General features: G+C 36.5%; 1 protein-coding gene across 4 annotated transcripts; it reads right to left on the reverse strand.

Moving 5' to 3' along the window:
* Positions 1-450: 450 nt before the first annotated feature.
* LOC111583502 (ependymin-like) lies at positions 451-20793 on the reverse strand. Of its 4 annotated transcripts, none has more exons than XR_008601387.1 (7): positions 16046-20793; positions 15438-15472; positions 15202-15333; positions 12980-13163; positions 12358-12445; positions 9945-10103; positions 3794-3932 (listed from the first exon to the last, which is right to left on the reverse strand). XR_008601387.1 is itself a non-coding variant. In XM_055009744.1 (6 exons), exons 1-6 carry the CDS (start codon positions 16119-16121, stop codon positions 762-764), a joined length of 666 nt encoding a protein of 221 aa, XP_054865719.1. In that variant the 5' UTR covers positions 16122-20793; the 3' UTR covers positions 451-761. The 4 variants fall into 4 exon arrangements, 2 of the variants coding, with proteins under 2 accessions (XP_054865719.1, XP_054865718.1); XR_008601386.1 differs by lacking the exon at positions 3794-3932 and adding an exon at positions 8394-9031; XM_055009744.1 differs by lacking the exons at positions 3794-3932; positions 9945-10103 and adding an exon at positions 451-912.
* Positions 20794-20822: the final 29 nt, after the last annotated feature.

Raw genomic sequence — 20822 nt, forward strand, 5'->3', positions numbered from 1 at the left:
TCAGACTGGAACATTAATAGTGATTATCCGTGTGTATTGGCCAGATGTTTACACCACTGGATTTATGTTGAGTGCCAGAGAATCAAAGGTGGAAAAAATGATATTTGGTGTGTCTGTCGTCTTCAGTTGAGCTCTTTCACAGATTTAGAGGGGGAGGAGTGAAGTTTGTGGACTTTGTGGTACTAAACACTTAGGTAAAGGTTCTGGAGGTGAAACAAAAATGTGCTTTTCCATATTTAAGACTGACTTTTGACTAGTTAATAGTATAATTCCTAGTTTTTCCTAGTACAAAAAAGCTTTTGTCAACAACATGCATCTACTTGGGCTATAGTATGTTATGCTGGTGTTCATTTTTCCGTCTTATTCATTATTCCATTCAAGAATACAACTTAAGATCAGTATTTTGCTTTAATGCTTTTAATGGATTTTAGTAAAAGAGTAGACAGATAGACAACACAGATGGTACCTAAACTGTTATAAAGAGACCTCCTTTGCTTGGTTGTGATGGTTTACTTCAACAGAACAAGATTTCCCCTCATTACAACAACAAATAGGATGAGAGATCAATCACATGCATCCCTGCTATCTGTGTTGTCTGGTGGCTACATGGGGGCACAGCAGGTGAAAACTACTTTGGAAATCCTGTTTACGTGACTCATTTTACATTTCATCATGACAGCTGAATCATTTGGGTCAAATTTAGCTCTGCTGCCTCGACAGGAGCAGCATGTGTGATCATCTTGGTGAAACGCTCCAGGTTTTTACTCGTCTAGAATACTCTTACGGGACAGAGACTTCAGGGCAGTGAAGAAGGTGTGTGTCTGTTGTGTTTTCTCCCACTGAGCTTTGTCACAGATGCTAGGGGGGGTGAAGTCCATGGGGTTTGAGAGGCCCACGACCCAGTTGAAAGTGCTGAAGAATAAACAAAGTTTTCAGAGAATGCTGTTAGACTTGATTCAACACAGAGTTTAAAGGTTGGTTTAATCTGGTCTTGATGGCCTACAGCAGGGCTATTCAATTAAAAATTGACTCGGGCCGGATTTTCAGACTAAGAACATGAGCTGGGCCGGACGTTTTTAGCAGACAGTGAGCAAAGTTAACCATTTAAAATAAACACAAACAGATAAGATAACAAACACACTGGATGTTTATTAATGCATTGCCACATCCAAAAGGACATAAACACAATAGAAGAGCAGTACTTAAACTAAACCTGTGCTGAAATACTGCTTCTTTAAATTTTACATTTCAAACACACAACTTCAACACATTTTGATAGGTAAATATAAGCACATGTTAAGGTGCATATGAACATAAAAACTAAGTGCAGATTAGAAACACCGTCTTTTGTTTTGGTTACATCTGAAAGTGCATTAAAAAGTAACTTGCTTAACAGTAACTTTTCAGAACTTGAGACATTTTTCTTCTTTTGAAATAACAACAAACAGAGTTTGTCCCTGTCCATATTTGGTCTCATCTGAGACAGTCACATCTTCAGTGCATATAATCAAAAAAATAAACAGTGGGCACAGTGATAGTTACTATCCCTTTGAAACGAAATAAAGCTGACATCAAAGTGCATAATAAAGTGCAACTAAGTGAAATAACTGTCAAAACAAAATGTCTTTCTTAAATATTAAACTTATAATAAGTGAACAGAAAATAGTCACATAAATACATAAAACTACCTTTAGTGTCTGCTACAGCACGCTGCTTTGTTGCACTTACCATGTCTCGAAGACATCTGTGGTGAGAACATCAACCCTGCGAATGTTTGACGTGTCAGACAGGCAATGTTCCCTGTAATTTTTCATGAGTGTGAGCAAACACACAAACTCCCTGAGCGTCCCTTGGACCACTGTGAGCAACATCAGACGTGTGCACTGTGGTCACACCAGCATCACATCCATTCAAGTTACATGGTTCATTAAAAGAATCAAATTACAGCATTTACATTTCTGTTAAAACACTTTGTCAACAGGAGCCAGTTGAAGGCTGCAGTGATTTTAGTGACACTACAATGTATAAGAGTGAAGTTATTGAATATTTGTCTCTCTTTACTGTTGCAGCGGTTTTACAAATTGCAGACGGACTCTGTTCACTCCATAGACACCAATGTTATTCCTGTAGCTTGAAAGACAGCTACTTTTGATAAAACTGGGCTTGTAGCACATTGTCTGCCTTGCAACAATGGGAAAGAGGCACCGTTTATGTTTTGACAACCTATATCTAATGAGTTATTGATGCTGGAAGTGTGAATCTGTGAATATCTTTCCAACTTTACTGAACTTGGGGCCACTACCACCTAAGGAGTGATATATTTAATTCTGAAAAAAAGCATTTAGCCATACTTAAAGCTTTAAGTGCTTTATTAACACAGAACTAAAAATTTTGTATTGTTTTATGATCACAGGTTCTGTCTGAAAAGAGGTGGCATCATTTTAAACAGTGAAATCAAACTAATAAAATGTAATGACCAACCAGTGAGTAATACTGGATTCTGCAAAAACATAAACAACTTTTTTTAAAATCTAAATCTTATCTAAATACAGTTAATGTATTAACTTATTTTTGTGTGTATGCATGTATTTATTGATTTATTTAGTACTGTTAACATATCAGAGTTCTGAGTGAATTTTTCTTAAGATAAGCAAAGGCCATTTATTGATTACATATAGGCTGTTAAATGTTCATTAAAAACTAAACAACTTAGGCATTTATTGAGTCACTAAAATACTGTAGAGTCTAGGACCACATCAGCATGATTATAAGCATCCTCTGGTAAATTAACAACCAGATACTGATGTCTCTCACCATATGGACTTCAGGAGATGACTGGGGGATGATAAACTGTGACCTACTGGTTGGGTTCTCTCTGTTCTCATGTTTCTTACATGTTTGTCTCCTGACAGCTGGGTCCTAATGTTTTTTGAGCAACACACCATACTATGATATTTTCACAATGATGGTTCTACTATGGAACCAGTTTGACATGTTCAGGTGTTCTTTGTGTGAAAACTCAGAGTATCAGAAGGTGTTTTTCAACTTTCTTTGTTAACTTTCTGCTTCAACTTTAAATTAAATTTCCTTCACTAACCCAGCCCTCTGGACTTCCAGTAAGCTGTGTTCCTATTGGCTGTCCAGGTGGCTGCTTGGTGTTATTAGGAACACCTGAGCAGCTTGGTGCTATCAGGAACACCTGAGCAGCTCAGTGTCTTCCTGCTTTATTTAGCTGCAGACAAACATTTCCTCTGCTTGTCTTCACCAATGAACCGGGTTTGACTCTTGCTTTAGTTTGTTCTTTAGGCATTGGCTTGCAGCTTCCAGCAGTAAAATCATCTTTAACGTGTTTCTTGGTGTGTTTTAGGGCTTTGTACCGGATAGTTGTCTTGGTAAATGTGGTTCTTTAGCCACAGTTAGCACATGGTGCTAATGTGTGCAGTGATTAGTGGATTTGGTGCAGCTGAGTTGTGTCTTTATCTTGGCTGTAGTGAGTCTTCAGAGGTTTTTGGTCAGACACATTCTGTATTCTTGTTTGTGAACCAACGTTGGTTGTCCAGAAGGTAAGAGTTCCTGTCCTGATTCTCTGTTCTCAGAGGTTCTCTGGTAGGCTGCAGGAGACTTTAGCGTTTGGGTTGTGCTAGTTTGGTTTTTGTATGGTTTCATTTGGACGACTATCTTGAGGCCCCTCCATGTGGTTTAGTGAGGTTTTCTGTAACAGTTCTACAAAGCAACCTGCAGCAGAAGAGACTTTGAGAGTTTTTAGGAAGTTCTGGAGACCAGACTTTAGAGCAGCAGAAACATTTGTCAGCAGTTTGAGCAGGAGAAGGTGAGCTTCAGAGTAGAAATGAGATGGAAACCTTCTTGATCCGTGTGGTGAGGTCCTGTACCAAGAGTTTGAGCAGGTTGTGAAGAGTCTGTAGTTCTTTGGTCTGAAAGCACAAGAAGAGTCGACTCATTAAAGGAGAAAACAGGAGATATTGTTGGTTCTTCTGTCACTCTGCAGTTTCCTTAGACTGAATATCAAGTTTATATATTAAATGATTTACCATGTGAGCCCAAGAAGACTTCAATAAACTCCCTCCATCCCCTGGACACAACATATTTTATTACCATGTTAAATCTTTTTTTGTTTTTAAATGTTTTTGAGTTTTAATCATAGTTTTAGCATAGTTTTTTTTCTCTTTGCTTGTTTAGTTTTGTCATCTGTGTAAAAGGTGCTAAACAAATAAAGTTGAATTGATAAACTGAATAACTGACTAACTCATGATTGTGACAACAGAAGTATTTTCATTGTGATTTAAGGGTTTATTTCATTTTTAAGGTTGGGGTTAAAATCTTGACAGAAACAGAAGATTAAAGAAATAAACTACATAACAAAAAGCAATTAAATCAAAGGAAAAAATTTTTAATACAATTAAACTTTTAAAAAGTTTTATTATTAAAAAGATGAAATGTAAGATGTAATTTTCTAATTAAACATTTAATTTTTTAATTAAATGTTTTGTCTTTTTAAAGGTTTAATAATCTAATTAAATGTTTTGCATTTTTAAAATGTTTAATACTCTTCTTGTTTAATTCCATTTTTTAAATGTTTAATTATGGAAAATATTTTATCTGTATTTTTTAATATTTGTATTTTAAAAATTTTGTTTAATTTCATAATGACATGTATTGTATCTTGTTGAATTATCTAATTCAATATTTTGTCTGTTTAATATAATTTAATTGTATTTAATGTTTAACTCTATTAAACAGACAAAATATTGAATTAGATAATTCAACAAGATACAATACATGTCATTATGAAATTAAACAAAATTTTAAAAATACAAATATTAAAAATTACAGATAAAATATTTTCCATAATTAAACATTTAAAAAATGCAATTAAACAAGAAGAATATTAAACATTTTTAAAAATGCAAAACATTTAATTAGATTATTAAACCTTTAAAAAGACAAAACATTTAATTAAAAAATTAAATGTTTAATTAGAAAATTACATCTTAAAGACAATAAAACTTCAAATAGGAATTAAACAGAAAATACAATGAAGCATTTAAAAAGAAGAAATAAACATTAAAAGGTGGTAAAACATTTAAAAAGAAAAACCTTCAAGATTTAATCGAAACATTAAATATTGGGAAAGGAAAAAAAACTCAAGCCGATAAAACATTTGGAAAAAAACAAACATTAGAAAGACAAAACATTTGGAAATCAAATCAGACATTAGAAAAGAATAAAAGGTGAGAAAAGAGCAAAACTAAACGTTTAAAAAGAATCAAACTAAAGACAAAACATTTGAAAAGACACCAGTTAGACTTTAGAAGATCAAATTAAACAGAAGAGACAATAAAACGATCAAAAAGAGCAAAAACAGATAAAGTTCTGAAAGCGTTTTCTAGTCTGAAATGAAAATATCAAGTTGTTTCTTCAAACATTTCCTCTTTCTATGTTCTTGGTTTGATTGTGGACAGATTTACTAAGAACTCATTTCAGAAAACTGCTTTCCAGATAAAGTCTACTAGTAGTTGAAGGCATTTATCAAACTAATGTTACCTTCTGATCTCCACAAACTTTACTGTTCAGTGAAGAGAATCAAAGTTTGTTGAGGATTTCTAAAAAACCCACAGGTAAAGGTCTGAGAAGAACTCGGATGGATGGTCTAAATGTGAAATCAAGACTCATGGTCACAAGTTTTAAGGCTTGTGTTAACCAGAAAGTTCAAACTAACAGAGAAGTACTGAGAAACTTTTAAAATTTCAGTCCTCAGACTGTGGAAAGGTTCAAACTAACAGAGAAGTACTCAGGAACTTAGAAGATTTCAGTCCTTGGACTGTCTGAAAGTTCAATCTAACAGAGAACTACTGTGGGACTTAGAAAATTTCAGCCCTCAGACTGTCTGAAGGTTCAAACTAACAGAGAAGTACTCAGGAACTTAGAAGATTTCAGTCCTTGGACTGTCTGAAAGTTCAGTCTAACAGACAACTACAGGGGGACTTAGAAAATTTCAGCCCTCAGACTGTGTGAAAGCTCAGGTCCTGAGGACTCGGGAGGTGTGGAGGCTTTGGAAAGTCTTGGAAATGAGGGTTCCACCCTCCAGCACAAAAGCAGAAGTCCAACCTCCTGAGAAAAACGGTCGAGTCGAGACCCGAGTAAAAAAAAAAACTCGAAAACGACAAAAAATAGATGATAAATGTGCAAAAAAAAGAAGAATTAGTATCTGAGCAAGTAGCTCAGGGGGTTAGAAGACAGACTACCAACTGGAAGGTAGCCGGTTCAAGACCCACCACCGGCAATTTTCTTTCTTTGTCTTTGTCAGGATTTTGATAAAAATTTAAGAAGGGTCTGGTCTTGAACCAGCGACCTGCAGCTCCATAGGCAAATCCTTAACTCACTGAGCTACAGATCAGATGAAAAGAAATAAATTCGTCGTCCCTTTGGCATCGTAGTTCGTGAAGTGACCACATGGGCAGAGCCAAGGCGGAGTCTGGGTGGAGTCAGGGCGGAGAGTAGGCGGGGAGGTGGGTGGTGGCCTCCCCCCTCTACTCCCTCACCTCCCCCCACCACCCACCACACCTTCCCTCGCCCGACAAGTTCTTCGAGTCGCCACGAGTTCTTCGAGTCTCCACGAGTTCTTCGAGTCTCCATGGGTTTTCCTGAGTTTCTGGAGTTTCCATGAGGACGGAGGCAGAACAAGCTGTCATGAAGAGGTGTTGAAGTCAGCCAGGATGGACTGACTTTTTACAGCGACTAGAAGGAAGACGACTAGAAGAGCAGGTCTTTAACCACCATCCATAAAATCCATGGAGTCGCTCCAGAGAAATGAAAGGTCAAATTTTATCAACCTCCATCCAGATGTTCAACTTGATATCTTTGACATTTTTAGCACCACAAACCTTTAGTATCACACTTTATTATCCTTTATTAGGACTTTCATGGAATCCACCAGCAGATTTACTTTTTGTTGACAAACTTTATTCTTGTCATCGTGGGACTGCAGTATTTAAAACTGTTCCTTCTATTTGACCTCATATTTATTAATTTTAGTGGAGAAAGTTATTTTAGTCTCTTAAAAACCAAGTAATAAATTGGATTAGTCAAGAGGTTTAAATTTCTTACTTTGTCATATTTTAAATATGATAAAAAATATAAAAATAAAGTGTCTTGAGACAATTTGACCTGTATTTGGCGTTATATAAATAAAATTGAATTAAAACTGTATGTATCTTGTAATGTTGGAGTAATTCAGCCACATATGTTGGAAAACACATTTTCTTTGTCCATTAATCTGTTGATTGTTTTCTCCAGTAATTCATTTCTTGTTTTGGTTTATAAAATGTCAAACCTAAATATATTCAGTTTACTGTCATAAAAACCAAAAAGATTTACATTCATGATGCAGGAATCAGGCAGTTTTTCACTTTTTATCTTAGTTTAGTCAGAAGGATAGTTGATAATGTGTGAATTGTTGCAGCTTGTGAGCCGTAGAAGGTTTTAATCTTTGGGGGCGAGTGTCAAAAACATTTAGAAACCAACATCAACAAAACACTCAAAGATTTGAACATCATTAAAGGGAAATCCAACTTTTGCATGACAATGTCTAATTAAAGGACATTAATTTCCAATGTAAATGTGTGATATTCATCCTCTGGACTTTTCTCTTCACATCATCTTCCACCTGGACTGGTTTGGTCGGGAGCATGTGCAACAAACATTTGAAAAACTGCCCTTTAACATCAATGAATGACACTGAAGTTTAATCTCTACATAAATGAGACTGAGTCTGGATGTGCTGCTCTGTCATTAACTCCTAAGTTTAGGGAAAGTTCAAACAAAAGAGAACAGTTTAGATAAGACTTGAGAATGAGCTTATTTTGAACAAACATCTCAGACTTTCTGAGCTTCAGCACCTACAGCAAGATAATTTAACAACAAGCAACTCAAGAGATCCACAAGTTGGAGAGAGTTAGCTTTAGCTGAGCCAAAGTACATGTGGGACGCTAACCTAGCAAACATTTCAGACTTTTCTCTGTGAATTCAGAGAAATAATTTACAGAGCTACATATCTTAACTCAGTCTCATTAAAACAGACTCTAATTCAGTGTCATCCATCCATGTTAAAGTGCAGTTACCCAAAATGTTTGCTGCATGAGCTCCAACAAAACCTGTCCAGGTCGAAGGCCACTTTGACAAACAGGAAGTGGACGATTCCAAGCAGATTTATGGAAGGGGGAACCGGACTGTACTAAGTGTGGTCGAGTATAGAGGGATGTTTTGTGGGTTTTTAAGGCTGATAATGATTATTAGTGAGACATTTGGAGTAGATATTCATTTGCAGTAAATGAAAGTATTTAAAATCTTGGAGTTAAACTTTGAAGAACACAAACTCTAACAGAAAACTTTATTGATACGTTTTTGTTTTGTTTACAGATGTTAAGTTAAAGGAGTTTTATTCATGACGTATAACCAATCAAATCACTCCAGAAGACAGAGCCACCACAGGTAGATAAAGGTTCAGAGCCAAAGTAGCGCCATTTTTAAATTTATTTATTACCGTAAATCAGTAAAAATAAAATACTGATAATCAGTAAATCAGTCAGCCCACAATTACTACAATGTATGTCTCTTTCCTTTGACTTGTTATTTGTACAATATACGATGTATATGATGGTGTTTTTTCATACCAAAGGCTATACTATGATGTCTTCTAAGAGACATATGATGCTACTCTGGTTGTTCTGGCTCTGGGCCACTGCACTCCTCCTCTGTTGTTTTCTGGATTGTACTCAGCTTCATGCCTTCGTCCACCCGGCCTCCGTTGACTCGTCCCGCCTGCCGTCTCTGGAGCTGAAGCTGGATTGGAACAGACCAAAGTACAGTCCAATCACGATGCCAGCTGCCTCTCAAAAGGCTCCTTCATCTGGCAGGTGGCGGCACTTCTTCTGAGGGGAAGCTGAGCTGGCCCAGCAGAACTTTGGAGATGTGTTCCAGTGGTTGGTGGATGTGTGGGAAGATAGAGAGGGACCTTTGAATTGTTCAGAAAGGAAAACAAAGAACCCATTGGTAGTTTTAGTTTAGGGTGCTACTGCGGTGTGTTTTTGGGTTTTAAGAGGTGGACAGGAAGAGTTTTTTTTCGTAGTGATTATCTTTTACTTTGTTCCTGGTTGGAATGCCCATCAATGTCAACATGAAGTTCACTTTTAGTTCTGTTGATTTATTTTTATTTTACTAACACCCATTTGTTTTTAACCCCCTCACATGTTGTGTTGTTGTAAACTTACTCTTTCAAATAAATTCTCATCTAACCCTCTGGAAACTAGCGTTTGGACTGTTTTTGTGTTGCTCCTCACCTACTGACAGCTGTGGACTAAAGGTTATACTGTGACGTTTTTAGAGCGACATGCTATACTATGATGTTTGTTGGGCGACACACTATACTATAGGCTTTTTTAATTGACGTATTACTGTGACGTTTTTTTTGTTTTTGTTTTTTTGTGTTTTTTTTTAGCAACATATAAGAATTCGAACAGTTTTAAAAGTTACTACACTTTTACTTGTGCAATGAAATTATTATTCTATGGCATTTTTTAGATGACATATTATACTCTGATGTTTTCTTGAATTACATACTATTTTGACCCACATATCATACATGACAATTTTAGGCAACATCCTATCATTTTGCGCTTTTTGAACCACATAATAATCTGTTTTGTTTTTTTTTTCTTGCCAACATGCTGTACTATGAACTACAGGCCATACTATTTTATTCTTGAGTAAAGCATACTATACTTTGACGTTTTCTGAACTACATCCTATACTATGGCGTTATACACAGAGTGCTTTGGTTACATGTTGATTTATAATCTAGATTTTTTTCTGTTTTGTTTTTTGACGGGATTACCACAGACCTGACCGTGAACACCGTCGACACCCACCTCAGGGAGACGCTGTCTAAGATCTCAAGGCTGCTTGGTCGTGGTCTTTCTGGCACGTACTCTTCCAAGATGAGCCAGGAAGTTTAACACTGATGGAATGACACCAGGTCTAAGCCGACAAACTTCCAATTCCTCCTCAACCCATAGTCTCTGGGAAACCTACATGGAGTAAGAAAAGTAGACAGAGAAGTAATTAAGTCTGTACACAACATATTAAAAAGAAATCATGCTAATAAATTAAGTACAAAGAACCGAATTCGCCAATATACTGGAGACCAGAGCTATTTAATTTGATAAGTATAACCTTGTTTAGTAACATTTCAATTATTTGAGAGCCGTCCTAAAGAACTGCCTGTAATCCCAATCATAAAATGGGTTTGGAGGAAGAACATAGATGGTAATCTGGATATACATGAGTTAGGCTTTATAACTACTACTGGTAGTATTGGTGGTAGTAATAGCAATGTGACTACTACTAGTAGTAGTGGTAGTACACTAACTACTGCTGCTGATACTCGCACTGCTACTACAACTTGTAATACTATTACAAATGCTGATACTACTTCTACGACTCTAACAGCTGTTTATACTACTACTGCTGCTTGTACTTTTAGTATTACTACTACTGCTTGTACAACTATACTACAGCTACTATTAATCGTCTGGTGTTTGGTTGTCAAGCTGCTAGCTCGCCTTAGCATTTTGCTAGAGGCTAACTAGTTAGCTCTCATAGACTGGAAGCTCTCAACAAGATTTCATAATGAAAAAAGAGCCAAAAACTATTCTTACCTGTGAAAAGTCAAGTCAAGTTTCCTTGTCTCAATCGTACGACGCAGTGTATAACTGTATGCAGCACAGTGAGACGGCATACTTGTTTCCGTTTTCACGCCGTCTACATCAACGGAATGCACTGAAACTTTGTCCCCACTAGCTTAGCCTCGCCGTAGCATGCAGCTCAAAGGGGCGTGTCCTATCTACTCATTCATATCTTTGAGAACAAGGGTGGCTGCACATAAGGACGCCTGACGTTGATTAGCTGCGTAAATACCATTATATACAGTCTATGGTAAATACGTATGTGAATCGCATCATTGGCTGCAGCAGCCAGTCACCGGTCACTCACTGACTCACACTGAAAAATAGCACAGAATGAATTGTTACGTGTTTGTTTTATTTACAATTTGGGTTGGATTTTTTTTTCTTTTTGTGCGCAGCGCAGATTTTCTGTGCGCGGAGACCGTGTCAGCAGTGCGCAATTGCGCACGCGCGCAGTTTAGAGGGAACAGTGCAGACAGGAGTACCTGTTTGATAGCAGATGTCACACTCGTCTTAACTTTATCGTCCGTTAAAACTTCATCCACGACAGCCAACATGCAGTCCTTCACAGTTTCTGAGTCTGTGAACGGCCTCTTTTTCGTGGCCCTTTCCTGAGCTGTGCAGGTCCGCTTCATTGTAGTACAGCTCCGGTTGTAAGATGCAGTCAAACTTTGAATTATAGCCGCTCTCTCATGACATCTCTCGGGAAAGTTTGTCCGAAACGCGGCATGTTTTTCCAACGTGGTGTCTTCGGACATTATAATCTTTCAGCGCTGCAAAGCACTCGTTGCAGAGTAAACGCATTGGTTTGGCGTTCGGACTTGGTGGTAAATAAATAAATACTTGTCAGTCCACGCAGGATTAAACCGACGGTTTTCCTCACCGATTTGTCGTTTCAGGATAGAAAAAGACATGCTGCTATTTTCGCCTGTATAGAACCGCTAATGTTAACTTTTCAAACGCGACTCCTCAACACAATGCATTGTGGGTTAGTTGCTAGGTTACGGTAAGTGTTGCATTCAATGTTTGCAATAATGTTGGAATTTTTGTAAGAACTTGTCAGTGTTACTGAAAGATGTTTTTCTGTTTTTCTCGGACCCAAGTCCCAATCACTCGGCAGTTGCTTTAGGGCCACTCGAGGGTTGCTTTCGGGCCGCATGTGGCCCGCGGGCCGCTAATTGAATAGGGCTGGCCTACAGCATATCAGTGCATATACCATTTTGCCACACTGGTGGTTTAAGGCCAGAAATATTGTGTGATCCTTGCAGTTATGGTTCCAGTGATGCCTAAGGTGGTATTAAAAACTGATTGATTTACAGTTGTTTTGGGAGCTGTTCCCTGTATTGACTTTTTCAAACCTATGAAACCCAAAGGACAGTAAGACATTCATTGCAAGCTCATACTGTGAAGCACAGTCATGAAAATACAGTATATTTATACATGGTATTGTCCGACAGTTTGTAATGAGATTATTTTTACAAACTAAACTATTAAAGGTATTCCCAGAATATGATTTAGTTTAGGTAATGTTAATAAACGCTATTAATGTTTCCAAATTGCATTGTTGGGTGATTTATTTTTACTTCTGTGTTCTTACCTGAGAGTGGCCCATCCATCTGCTGGAGTATAGGTGGTGAAGGTCAGAGGGATGCAGCCAATCTCAGTAAAGACATAGGAGTACATTCCTGAAAACATGAACATGAAGTTACTTGAAGACTGAACTGTACAAAACAGCCAGAATCCAACCAAGTGCTATTATAAATGGAAGTTTATTGTTCATTTTTAGTGAAAGAAGTCGGGATTTCATATCCAATAGCAGTACTGACTAACCTGTAGTAACACAGAAAGCTTGATGTGAATGTAGAAACTATTCAACACAGCAAGAAAATATTAAGAACTAAATTCTTTGTTATATTATTGTCATTCATTACCTTCAAAAGTATAATTTTAACAAAGTCACATCACCTGCATGTCTCATTTAAAACTGCAGTTTAACAGCAAGTCTGATCACAAATTTAACCAATTCTATTTTTGTTGTACTTTCTCGGTTGTTACCTAACTAGTCTCTCTAGTGAATACACAAGATGAAACTGATATCTTCCAAGCAGAATCAAAATGTTTTATTGGCTTAAATTACTGAACAATATACAAATAAAACCCAAAATATATCCACCAGGAATTAAATCATGTTTAATGCTTAAAAATTTGTGTCATCTTACCATTTCCTGGCAGGCTTCCGTACCAGTTGTTGACCAGCACACCCATTCCGCCAAAGGAGGAGGCTCCCATGACAACCTGAGCCGTCAGTTTAGCATCCTTGGGCACTTCCATGGGAAAGAAGTCGTCCACCAGCTTCCACTTTGAGCAGGTAAACCTTTTCCAGTCAATCTCATAGTAGGTATACTGAAAAGAAGAAAGAAATCGCATGATTTCCTTCCAACAACATTGTCTTTACCCTATCACTGTGGCTTAATGTGTTTTTGTGAGTAGCAAAGTTAACCCTTCCATGGCTTGAAATTGAATGCAAAAGTACCTGAAAGTGCAATACCACTAATGGCCAGTGGGTGCTGCTGCCTAAAACTCTCTCACTCCAATAGGCTCCTGTTCAAAAAAAAAATCTATTTCCCTCATAAAATACTAAGTCAATAATTTTTTTTTTTTTTTTTTAACAAAAGTTATTTGGATGTTATTGGCTAAACTCCCCACTTCAGATCAGTGTTCTTGTGATAGTGTCCAAAAATAATTTAATAATTAAGTAGATACTAGGGTCCAAAGAGAGGTATGTTTGGAGGTGACAGTGGCTCGACTGACATGCCAGAGGGATTTTAATCGTTTGGACAATGAAGATCATTCATGGATGCTTAGTGTTTTGATTCAGTTGTGATACATTTTCCACAGACAGTTGCCTTTGTTTTAATTTGTTGTCTGTTTCCACTAAAATTGTGGCTTATTTTCCAGTTAATTGCACTAACGGACCCCCAATGGTTTCAAATTTCTAGTGTTTTCATTGAGCAAATTATTATTAAAATTTATTTATTTAAATTTTATTGCATTTTATTATTTAATATTTGCACTAAGTAGAATTTGTAAAGTGCCGTGGCAACAAAGGGGTGATGTCATTGCATGCTGCATCAGTCTGATATAAAATCAGTATGTTTTTTTTTTTTATCATATATTGCCAGTTTTTCTTCATTGCTCAAGTCACTGTCAATCAGTGGTTACAGCAAAATTACTAGCAGGTGTGTGCTCAAACATACAAACTATCAAGTAGTAGTTCTTACATGATAGTATTCTTTTTTAGAGGTAAACTGGAAATATTTGCAATGTACATTAACTAAAAGGCCACAAGTTGGTTGTGTTATAACTTTTATTTTTGTCAGTTTTGGTTTTAACTTTGACCACTGCATGCTGTGATGAATCCCTGTGCAGCCAATAGAAAAAAGACTTCCAGCCTGGCATGGCGGGCAAAACGGGGGGAAAAAAGCTGATGTTATGTGTATGTGTGAATTCTTTATATTATATGACACAAGTTTATGTTTGCATAGAAAGGAAGGTCATGTCTTAAAAGCAGGGTTCCATCTAAATAGGGATGTCAGCTGTGTTTTAACAGTCAGGTAGCTTGTTGTAGGTAGCAACAATGCAAACATAGTTCAGTTTGTCACGTTTCCCATCTACAGAGCTCTACAAAACTTCTTCATTGAGTTTATCATGTGAAGATGTATAGTTTTCATGTCATGTAGTCCTGACAGGAGTTTTGAAAACTCTGCCTTGTTTCTTTGAGCTCAGCAACGAGTCCCAACAGAGCAAGAGGCACCAATGACAAAAGTAAGAAGATTACATCTATCATCAGGGACATTTACCGCCTAGGTAATTTATTTTAGGTGAATATAGTGTTAAACCTTGACTGCATTCCCTTGCAGACATGCACACAGACACCACAGACAGATGGCTGTTAATATTATACTACTCTCTAGTCTATTTGGAGGACTCTGTTCCATACATGCACGTTGCATACTGTTACACTTGTGACATTAATGCTGCATGTACACAAGCTTTGGGCTGCACTCAACTGTAGAGGGGTCAGTGCAGGATTGTTTTGCAATTACAAAATTTACCTCAATCAGACCCAAAAAGTATGACACCGACCATAGCAAAATTATATGGGAGATAATTAGATTTTTTTGTGGAATTTTATGCCAAACACATCACAAAAGAGTGTATATTTATTAAATGATTCTAAACTATTAATTGTTTGCTGCCCTGTTTAATGTTGTTTTGCTTGTTTGATCAGAAACTAAGGCAGCGTTTGTTTGAGAACAATGTAAATAAATTTCTATTCTTAAGGCTATCCGCGAGATTGACGTAATTCTGTGCAAAATGTTTGTGAAAACATAAACTCAGTATGTGTGTAGATTTGAACAAAAAAATATATTTTAATTACCTGTGAGAAAAGCAGCAGCCCGTCCATAAAAGAGGTCCCATTGCCTACCAGTCCTATCTCTCTAATCCGCACCCTCTGACCATAGGCATCATAGGCGATTGTTCCTGTTGCCGTCATTCCCTCACCAAGCAACTTTTTTAAAAAAATAAATAAAAAAAGACGAAGCGTAGAAAGCGAGATACCAGGAGAGATTACATGGGAGGGAGTTTATCTATAAAGCGAGTCCTTCAACTCACCGTAGTGTGGCTTCCGCTCATCAATGGAGGGGACACTGTAGAACAAAAAAATTCTGAGTAACTAAGAAATTCTTTGTGTCACAATCTAAAATAAGACATACATCTGTGCCCATTTGAAAATCATAGCATACTGGATAAATTAACTCTCATTTTTTTAAAATTTGAAGCAACAATAACATGGGCAAACAACAAATTTACCTTCCTAATTTGTATTTGCTGATAAATAAAGATTGATCGAAATACAAAAAATTGACCAAAAAAGTAACACGTTTACAAGCTTCAGTATCGCAGCTGCTCATCAATCGAAATAAACTGATAAATGATAGAGTGAGTAAATTAATATTCATGCACAGTACAGATATTTATTTCAATTAACCTGCAGCAAGCTCCCCCCAAAAATGTCAAAAAAAAGAAAAAAAGAAAATAAACATTTCACAAATGTAAAAAGAAAACAACACCGTGAACTTATCCATGTATTTTTCACACATTTATTCTGAGACTCTTAGAGACCAAAAAAATTTTTAAAAATCGCTTTTTTTCATCTCTGCAAGTAACTCTCAATTGAAACAAATAAATTATAAAGGTTCTGTGGTTACCAACATACTCACCACAGGGTTTGGGGTGCTGGGCGGCAGCAGCTGCCAGCAGCAGGCCGAAGCAGGACAACAAGCAGATGAAGTTCATGGTGAGAATCTGCAGAAGAAGCTTGGAGAGCCAGAGGAGGAAATCCTGAGAGCAATCTGATTCAGGGAACTGCACAGGCCTCCATTTATCCCTGCCCACAGCTGTTTACCACCTGGTTCAACCACTCATGCCTTTTTTGTAGACTGTCCCCAAGATGGAAAGTATGAGGAAATTATTAACAACCGTCCTTTGACATTTGAAAAGAATATGCAACGCAACACATGCTTATTGTTTTTGTTGGAGCACCAAGGTTGGCAGATATTCTGGAAATATTATGTTTACCCTTTAGCACTTGTAGACATTGCACCTTATCATATAAATGGGATGATATTCAGTCAAACACATGCAAAAAAAAAACTTACAGCATACCCTGAAAACGTCAATATCTTTAGGAATTTTGGTATAAATTGCCATTTTTCACCTTGCCATGTTAATATTAATTGGTTAAAATGAATAGTAGCTTAATTCTATACAATATATTCTTACTTTTAATTGATTTTCTTCTCAGAAACGTCCTATTTAACTTTCTAATAGTGAGCATCAACACATCTGGATTTCCATGTCTTGCTTAAAATCACATTTACATGCTGATGGGAAAAGTTTGCGGATTTAAACCCTCCAGTTTAAGAGTCAGCTCCAGAGCTTTAAGAACAGGTGTAAATGATCCCATGTTTACTCCACCTGCTCATTTCTCAGACTGTATTTACCTGCTCACACACTCTTCCAAAATTTAGGACCAAATTAATGGAACGTTGCGTTTCTGTGAAGGGGGTCAATTTGTGGAACAGTCTAGATGAGGAATCAAAAGAATCAAAATGACACACAAGATTTAAAAATGGAATTAAAACCAGCATATTATTAAAATACAAAGAAATGAATTAAGAGGATCATAGTGTTTGTCAGGAGAGAAAACTCTGATACGAGTGAGAGTGACTGTACAGGCCTCTCAGACATTATAGTCATTTTGTTTGTTGTTTGATGATTTTTGATTATTTGATATAAAGATACAGATTACATAAGTTTATTCTTTTTTCTGCTCCCTTTCATTCAGAAGTTTGGAAGCATTTGTTTTTGTGTTGTATTGAATTGGATAGTTTTTTTCCCCCCTTTGTCGATGAGTGAAATCAAAGCTAAATACTGTGCATTCCTCATCACTTTTGTGTCGTCATCTGGGCCTCAAACATACATTGTTTCTTTTGTTCAGACTTTTTTTTTAACAGCAGTTGGGAGCTTAAATTATTGAACTAACAGCGATCAGTTAGTGCACAAACAACGTAAACTGGTTCCACTGCATGCATACGAAGGCTATGTTTACTGATTGTAATACTGTGTGTGCAGGGTGTGCCTTGATCTCAAAAATGATCCTAATCAAGATCAAAGAGTCATAGTCAGGTGATGCTTCCTTATCTGCAGATTAAAATCACTAAGATACACTACATAGTGCTCCAAAGTGTTCAAAATTCAGGAAATAAATACAACATTTCAAAATAAATGATCATATGAATACATAAAAAAAATGTAATACAACCATGAAATTGCAACTATTTTCAAATTTATCTCATTATAATCAAATTTAATTTAATTCTGTTCCCTTTCAAAATTTAAAACTGCATATACACTTTTTTTTCTTTTATACGCCTTGATTTATAATAATTTCCTAATTAGACATGAATATTCTATTTCCTTTATATGCCCTAATAGATGAAATGTGTAGGTAATAGAAAACAGAGAAGGACTTTCTGTCAGTTTGGAGTCAAAACAGAGAAAGTTTACAGAACATTTACTCAAGTACAAAGTGTTCATATAAAGCAAAGATGTGATAATAAATCATGAGGACAATTCTGCCGATGTTAAATTACACTGGGTTTAATTCCCTAATGTATACATGTGTGACGTTTCAACTTAATAAGAAAGGAATGATACTGCACTCTTAGAGGTAAAAAAGAAAAAAGAAGTGCCCTCAGTAACAAGCCTATTTTAGCTTATTCAATGATAAACAGAGAAAACTGAAACAATAACAATTTCCATCTGTGTCCATCTCAGAGCTGAACAGTACAGTAGAGAGTCAGTACCGTGGGACAAACTGCTTCTGTATTGTAAAAAGAAAAAAAAACACAAACCAGCTGAGTTTACATGAAGTGGCCACATAGAAACACAGTATAAAATAATTAGAAAAATAAACGTCCTTTGTCATTTCACTGGTTGTCAATAAAACAAACATGCCAAGCACACTTTTTCTTCATTTGTGGGGGATCTGTCATGTTATTAATCCGTATATACTGATGTAGATTAAAACTTCATATGGCTACATTCAGCATTAAATGCAATGAAATTAAGTGAGTTGTTTAACTCAGTTTCCATTCTAAATGTGCTTAATGTGAAATAAAGCTGACATCTGGACATTGTGGGGGGGAAGCTGTGCAGTTTGTGGCCTTGTTGAAAATTAATATTCCTATGCCTTTTCTCACCTTTAAGCCCAATTAAATGAAATATGTAGTAGATGGAAAACAAAATAGGACTTACCATTTACAGCTGATGCGCCTTCACCCTGGAACATTGCATGGAAATTGTAAACTCATGTTACATTTTTTGGTAAATGTGTTTCCATGCAAGGTATGCTAAGATACAAAAATCTGAGAAAACATCACAAACCTATCATATGTCTAATGCAAACCTGGAAATAATTACAAGGTTTCAGAGTTTAGAAACATTGACACATCAAGAAGTTGTGATAAATTTAAGGAGAAATTTTTTTTGGATACCATTTATAATGCAGCTGTCAACTGGATTTATTCTTTTCTGTATGATTTAATGCTTTTATCTTGGTGTCCAGAATAAAGAAGAACAGATTTGCCATCACAGTACAGTAACAGGAAAAAGGTATGCCCAGCTGATAAACCTGCATCACATGAATGTTCAGAGGTAAAAAAAAAAATGCTATTAAACACTGATGATGATTATAAAGAGTCAAGTGTTTGATTGTTATCTAAAGACTGACAGCAGTTTATCAAAGGAGACACAAACACGTCATTTGCTCCGAACAGGTTTGAACTGATTATTGCTCCATTTCAGTAAACTTTCGTCTGGTGTTGGTCATCCACTTTGTTGCAGAGTCACTGAAATACTGCATTTCAACAATTTCATTGTCATGTAGTTTGGTGCAGACATTCATTAAATCTAAATACTAAAGCTCAAAACTTTAATTTGTCCAAGAATTTGGTTTAGGACTAAATATGTGCAAATTTATTAATATTTCTTACCAGTTATGAAACTTCCCTAAGCTCACACAATAAACTACAAATGTTAGCTAGTGATCCCAGAGTGGACATTGGTGTCTAATCCAGATTTACAGTGTTTATGTATGTGTAAGGATGTGGGGCCCCAACACACAATAGGCCTATTCTACCTCACACTTAATGCAGTGAGGGTCCAGACTGGAGCAGCCTGTACCAGAAAGCAAGTTCAACATACCCCTGATGTCTTTTGTTATCTGGCTTTACTAAACCTAACAACCACAGTCAGGCTCAACGATTACACAAAGCTGGATATCAACTCAGACTTCCACAACCATGAACAGGTGTAGAGCTGCATATTTCTCACAAGGAGAACAAACTATAATCCTAAACCAAAAGATAAGGAGTTTAAAAATACAATACAGGCTGAAAGTAACAAAGCTCCTGCAACCAAAGCAGGAAGGAATGTCCTCAAAAAACTGCAGACTGTATGAATCAAGGCTTATCAATGTGGCTGTGCCATTGTGTATAAGTTGCTCAGATGTGATTTTCTTTTTTGAAATTCGAGATGCAGTTTAATTCTCATTGTCGTATGATGAAATTACAGATTAAGTCCCTTTATAGTAGTCAGATAAAACTAGAAAAGCTAGAGTGCAGTACTCCGCCAAGGATGCTCAGTGATTCTGTCATTTCCAACGGCTGAAAGCTTTTTTAAAAATCGTGGATCCAGACTATAAGCCGCATCACTGCCAAAATTTAATCACTTGGTCCTTGTGGCATTTCTGACCTTGCCTGAAAATTTTATCCAAATCCGTTAATGTGTTTTTGAGTAGTGTTGCTAACAGACAAACAGACAGACAGACAAACCAACGCCGACTGTCACACAACTCCGCCGAGGCTTTGCCTCCTTGGTGGAGTAAATATAGCATAGGACAGCTAATGAAATTGGCCTGGACAAAAATGATGGTACCCCTAGAAAAGATTCCAAAGAGACTGGAGGTGAACTCCAAGTTCAAGGTAAATCAGTGTTAAAATGCAACAAAATTTTAAGTTAAGGGTACCATCATTTTTGTCCAGGCCAGTTTCATTAGTTTGCTTTTAAAAATGATTCTGTTGAACCACAATTCAAAAGCAACGTTTGATTTTCATTAGTTAATTTTCATTAAAATTAGTTGATAGACAGACAGATGGACAGATATCTATATCTAAAAACATTACAAGAATGTGGAATATATGTCCTACTTCCATGACCATATTTAACCTTTACATTATGTAGTCATCTATTAAGGACTTTTTTCTTTTAGGTGCTGTTGTCTAATAATGTTTACTTTTAGTGTTGGGGCTACTGTATAAGAACAGGAGCTTATTTCACAGTGAGAAGGACTTTTCAAAAACAAATTAAGGCAAATGTGGACTTTCTGCACCTTGAAAAGCTTCACATACCTGTCTGGAAAAACATACTAAAAGA

Source organism: Amphiprion ocellaris, chromosome 4 (genome assembly GCF_022539595.1).
Source record: "Amphiprion ocellaris isolate individual 3 ecotype Okinawa chromosome 4, ASM2253959v1, whole genome shotgun sequence".
NCBI lineage: Eukaryota > Metazoa > Chordata > Actinopteri > Pomacentridae > Amphiprion > Amphiprion ocellaris.

Coding starts and splice junctions, on each gene's coding strand:
- LOC111583502 (XM_055009743.1), bottom strand. CDS start 16,121: ATGAACTTCATCTGCTTGTTGTCCTGCTTCGGCCTGCTGCTGGCAGCT. Junction 15,473..16,045: donor CCAGCACCCCAAACCCTGTG/GTGAGTATGTTG, acceptor TTTGTTCTACAG/TGTCCCCTCCATTGATGAGC. Junction 3,933..12,357: donor GATGGATGGGCCACTCTCAG/GTAAGAACACAG, acceptor TTGTGCTTTCAG/ACCAAAGAACTACAGACTCT.